At 49.6% G+C, this 5,151-nt stretch overlaps 1 protein-coding gene across 1 annotated transcript; it reads right to left on the bottom strand.

Annotated features, from left to right (window-relative positions):
• Positions 1 to 1,546: 1,546 nt before the first annotated feature.
• Positions 1,547 to 4,573, bottom strand: LOC119319637. The gene is made up of 3 exons (XM_037594086.1): positions 3,814 to 4,573; positions 1,996 to 2,095; positions 1,547 to 1,900 (listed from the first exon to the last, which is right to left on the bottom strand). The coding sequence occupies exons 1-2, from the start codon at positions 4,454 to 4,456 to the stop codon at positions 2,043 to 2,045; spliced, it is 696 nt and encodes a 231-aa protein (XP_037449983.1). The 5' UTR covers positions 4,457 to 4,573; the 3' UTR covers positions 1,547 to 1,900; positions 1,996 to 2,042.
• Between the last annotated feature and the right edge of the window lie 578 nt (positions 4,574 to 5,151).

Genomic DNA, 5,151 nt, shown 5'->3' on the forward strand with positions numbered 1-5,151 from the left:
CGACACATGAATGACCCGCCACCGCTGCACCCTCCGAAGTCGTCCCACCACGTACCCAACATTCCTGAGCGCCGCATACCAAGCAACACCTTCAGTAAGGATAGCGACGACCACAACGCTGTTGCCCGGACTTGTCCTAGGGATTCCCCCAGCATGCAGAGGAAGAAGGTGAAACGGGTCACCCGACGCCCTCCAAGGAGGGGTGGCGGCACCCGCAGGCGTCACCGCGTCGGAGTCGGACGAGCTGACATGGATTTCTCCCACCCCCACAACACCACTACCAAATCGCTCCGGAGTCTTCCACCCAGCACGCCCCCCACCTGCCTGTGCCACCACGGTCTTTAAGCCACCCACGCCATCTCACTAAGGCCACCACCACAAGGCCTAGAGGACGGAAAATTAGAACGCATGGAGCCAAGGGCGCCAACACCGCGGCCGAGCAGGAGGGGACAACCTCCACCGCCGTCGCACCAGAGGCCAGTTCCTCCAGTGCCATCGCGGCAGCCGGCCGAACGCCGCGGCAGGAGGCAAACCAGGCCACCCGGGCCCGGCTGGGCTCAGATCGAGCCCGCAAAGACTCTGCCGCCACGCTGCAGCAAGCCGACGACGGTCCGCCACCACCGAGGATCCCGATGCCCCGCCACCGCCTCCAGGAAGCTACGCCACAGATCGGAGCCGCCGGCCCACCCCGGCTCAGATGGGGCCCGAAGGGGCCTAGATCTAGGCCGAGCGGGTGTCGCCAGCCCGCACCACCGCGGAGCTCTGCCGCCAATGGCCGCAACCCACGCCTCCGACCACCGACGCAAGCGGCGAGCCAGCCCGCCGCCGCGCCGCACCATCGCCGCCTGGACGCACCTCCTGAAGCGGCGCCGCCCCGCACAGGATCCGCCGTAGGAGGGGAAAAGCCGCGGGCCGCCGCCGCCGATGCCCCGGGCCGAGCTCAGCGGCGCACGCTGGCGACGGCGGGGAGAGGGAGGGTGGGGGGATCGCCGAGGAAGATGGATGGATGGCGCGGTCGACCGCCCGCGAGGGACGGACGCAGTCGCGCGAGGGGTCGTAGGTCAAACACCTGCCAATTGCTAGTTGCAATGCTAATTCCAAAGTTAAAAAAGTTTCTATCTATGCACCATACAGTTTGGGGTTTGGGGTTTGTCAAAACAAGGGCATTCTTCGGAAAGTTTTGGTACATAGACCTGCCCTTCATAGCCAGGAGGATGGGTCGTCGCGTCACTTTTGGCAGTTCGACAGCACAGAGATTCTGAAATTGGGCTCCAGCAGCAAGGAGCGAATCGGGAAGAATGTATTCTTGGTAAAGTTCTCTACCTTGAGGGCTGAGCAGTTGAAGCACATGAATCATCTCTTCTGCACAGGACCCATATTAATCAGATGGCAATGAACAAGTGATACACAAAACATATATTGTCTAATAGTACAATAACAGTGTGTATCATAGAAACATACATTGTCTAACAGTACAACAACAATTTGCAATATATAAACATATTTCTATCAGTACAGCAACAATCTGCATCACAGAAACATAGATTGTCTAATAGTACAACAACAATTTGCAACATTTCTAACAGTACAACAACCAGAGACGGACACCGTCGAGCTCTAGGGTGGCACGCAGCAGTGGATCGCTGCGTGCAGTTGAACAGTCAACATCCATCAGCCAGAATTGGGAAAAAGTACAACATAATACATTATTCAGCAAATGAAGCAATTGACTCCTGAAACTCCAGTTCACAGATCACCAATGCATGCAACACAGAGGGGCAATTTCCACACACACACCCAAGAAGCCATGTCTGCATCTCCAACACACATGCGCGGCAATCGATCTCATCTGTCGAACAAATTTGTACTGGTCATCCATAAAAATGCCACATTATATACTCTGCAGTACAAATTTGTAATGCTCAATAATTTATATACCAGTACAAAGTAAATCAGAAAATATTTCATTCTGCTAGCACTTAGTGATAAGCTTACCTACTCTATTTGTATACCATGAGAGCATATCTGTCTGGACAAACATATTATGCATTGTGCAAAACTTCTGCTCCATCATGTCCACCACCAAAGCCTGTACCTACAAGCATATGAAGTCAGGGAACGAACAACATTCTAGCGATAAGAAAAAAAAAAGATATGATGGGACCTCAATGAGATATTTAGATAAACTCAAATATAATCTGAGGAAAACAACTCAGCTAATTTTTTCGGATGTAAGCTTAGGTCTGATACAACATTAGGAATAGGTAAACAAAAAAACCAATCTACTACTCCCCCAGATCAGGTTTATTGGGCCATCAGGCAGATTCGCCAAGACCAAGCAAGGGCAATGGGGCTAGAGTCGTAGGGATCGGCCTTTCTATTTTGGTAGGGGCCAACGAGCGCACACTCTTCGCTCGGAAATAAATCCACTAAATTTCCTCTTTAGTCGCCCGATTAATTCGTTGATCATTCAGATTACACATCAATTAATGCTAAAACCCCAGCTTTCTCTCACTTGCGCTCGCATGCACAACGGCTCTTTCAAAGCAACTCGTGCCTTCATGGCAGATGCATGACCAGTCGGAGAAGCGTCAATCACACATTCACTGGCTGCTGATCGAAATAAGTGTCAATTACTCTTAATCTCGCTCCATGCTATGTTGGACAAAAAGATATACCCATGCCAACATATTCACAAAGTGACGATGACTATTCCCTTCTTAAAATAAATTTAGCCAGAAAAGATGAAATGAACTCAATTTATTAATTATCTCTGCCACAAATGAAATTGCCTATTGCCACAGGACTATTTCTAAAGTAGTAAAAAATAAATAGCATTCACAACCTGCTCATTAGCATTTAGCAGTTAACTAAAACCTTGGAAATTAAAGATGGTAAGCGCACTGGTGGCATGGAGGAACGCAGGTCTGTGGCTGCATGAAGAAGGTGTGGACAGGTACATATGCAGAGTCAGTGGTGAAAGAGAGATGGCCAGATGAGGAGAGCAAGCAGCAGCCAGTAGCCCAGCACACGGCGGTTCATAGGAAGCAACATGGAGACACCGCACTCTTCATGGCGATTAAGAGCGGCCACACAACTGGCAGCACTGTCCGATCAAACAGTTGGTGAAGTATTGGAAATTAGATTTGTCGCAAGTCAGTTTTGCCAGACTAAACCCTCTTAAATGAATCAGATTTTAGTGTACTCCTAACACTCTACAAGGAGTACTAGGTACCATGAATTCTCTCAAACAATATGGAATGAAAGAAATGTAACTAGCTTCTAAGCTTCAGAATGTGCCAATTTTGCTACCTATCCATTTAGTGTAAAGTACCTAGTTTTCTTAATGTAATTGTCTTCAGTTTCCAACCATTATAAACACTTGCACTGCATGCTATGCACCAATACTAACATTATACAATTGTCGAGTATATCATCTAGTTCAGTTCTTATAGAATAAAATGCATTTTTTCCTTCACTTTTTTATAAGGGAACTCAACATCAAGGTCACCAGGGGTTTCAATTAATTAAGGGAAGTCAACATCAGAATACATAGTTACAGTATTACAACTTGCTACAGAAGCATAATTGGCTAGCTACCTTGTTTTTCAAGGCATAATCATCACATAGAATGTCAAAAGACAATGGATTATAAAAAGCAAAACAAAACAAAAAAACTACATATTAAAAAGATCATCAAGCATAGAAAAGAAGGTGACATGATCACATGAGTGTTAGCTTAATGCTAAAGAATGGAACACAAATCCATCAACCCAATTATGAAAACATAAATTGGTTTAGGAATGCTATTACCTGCAGCGTAGACACATTCAAATGCATGGACGAATTCATGCACATCGAATATGTGCTCGTGGGTCCTGGGAAGTTTCTTTAACTGCAATGAGTCAAGCTCAAACATAAACAGGCCGATAAACGTCTTCAAGAGTATCACATTATTCTTCTCAGCAAACCCTAGTATCCCTGTGCCCGCCTTATGTTCATTCTCGCAAAGTAGCTTGTACTTCTTCTCTTCATTCAGTGAAAGTAGCTTGTCCAGCTCAATGACTCTTACGATCACCCATGAACCAACGCCATCACAATCTGTCTTCCAGTTGTATAACACGGCCTTGTAGTCCCACTCTAACAGACAGAGGAAACCAAGCCCACCCCCATCAGCCTGCAAAATCGAGTAGTGGCTCCTGTGCATCATATGCAATTGCCGCGGCACAGGTATCACAATTAATCTCTCCGTACCCAAATCAAACTCAAGGATGCTTGATGAACTACCAACAAGGATCCAGTAAAGCGAATTCCCAGCGAGCACAGCAGGCTTGGCCATATCTCCTAAGAAGTCCCAGGATGGAAGCAATGTCGAGGTGGGATTACCCCATTCGCGGGTCTCGGACGAGTAAATCCAGGCGATCAATCTTCTATTTTGTTTTTCCTCCTCTGCCATCAACAAGACTACCTGGAACTGGTCTAATCCGGCACGGCGAAGCACCGCCCCGTTGTTCCACCATGAGAGCTTAACATCATCAGGCACCAGGGGAACAGGAATGGGGTGCTGGTCGCCGCTGACAGGATCCCACACCAGGACCGGGCGCCACGATGCCAGGGGTGTTTTTGTTTTCTCGGGGCACCTTCAAGGTAGCCGGAGAATGAGGACGAGACCATCGCGGCATCCAAGGAGCGCGCGGTAGCCGTCCTCTGGGTCGGCCGGCAAGTAGAAGCGGCCCTCCGGCAGACGATTGGGGCGATCCATGGTTGGTACGAAGTAGATGTCCCGAGAACTTCCCTCCGCGAAACTAATATAGAAGAAACCGAGAAGAGGAGCGTTGCGGCGGTGGTGGAGGCGGAAGCGGCGGAGGAAACCTGGATCTGAGACGAGGCTGCGCCAGAGATTGCACACGAGGGAGGCGCGCGGGATGGAGGACGGCTGCGGCGGGAGGCGGAGGAGGACCTCGGAGAGCAGGTCATCGTTCTCCAGCGGCGGCCGCGCCGTCGAGCGGAGGCGGCGATGGCTCGTCATCCCTCCCGTCCCCTCCCGATCCCGACTGCTCCTCGTGCGGGAAGTCAAATCTGAGATTGTGGTGTAGTGTAGAGGACTAGGGCGAGACTCACACTGCGCGTCTGCGACTGAAGCCCAGGTCT

This window comes from Triticum dicoccoides, chromosome 6A (genome assembly GCF_002162155.2).
Source record: "Triticum dicoccoides isolate Atlit2015 ecotype Zavitan chromosome 6A, WEW_v2.0, whole genome shotgun sequence".
NCBI classification, from domain to species: Eukaryota; Viridiplantae; Streptophyta; class Magnoliopsida; order Poales; family Poaceae; genus Triticum; species Triticum dicoccoides.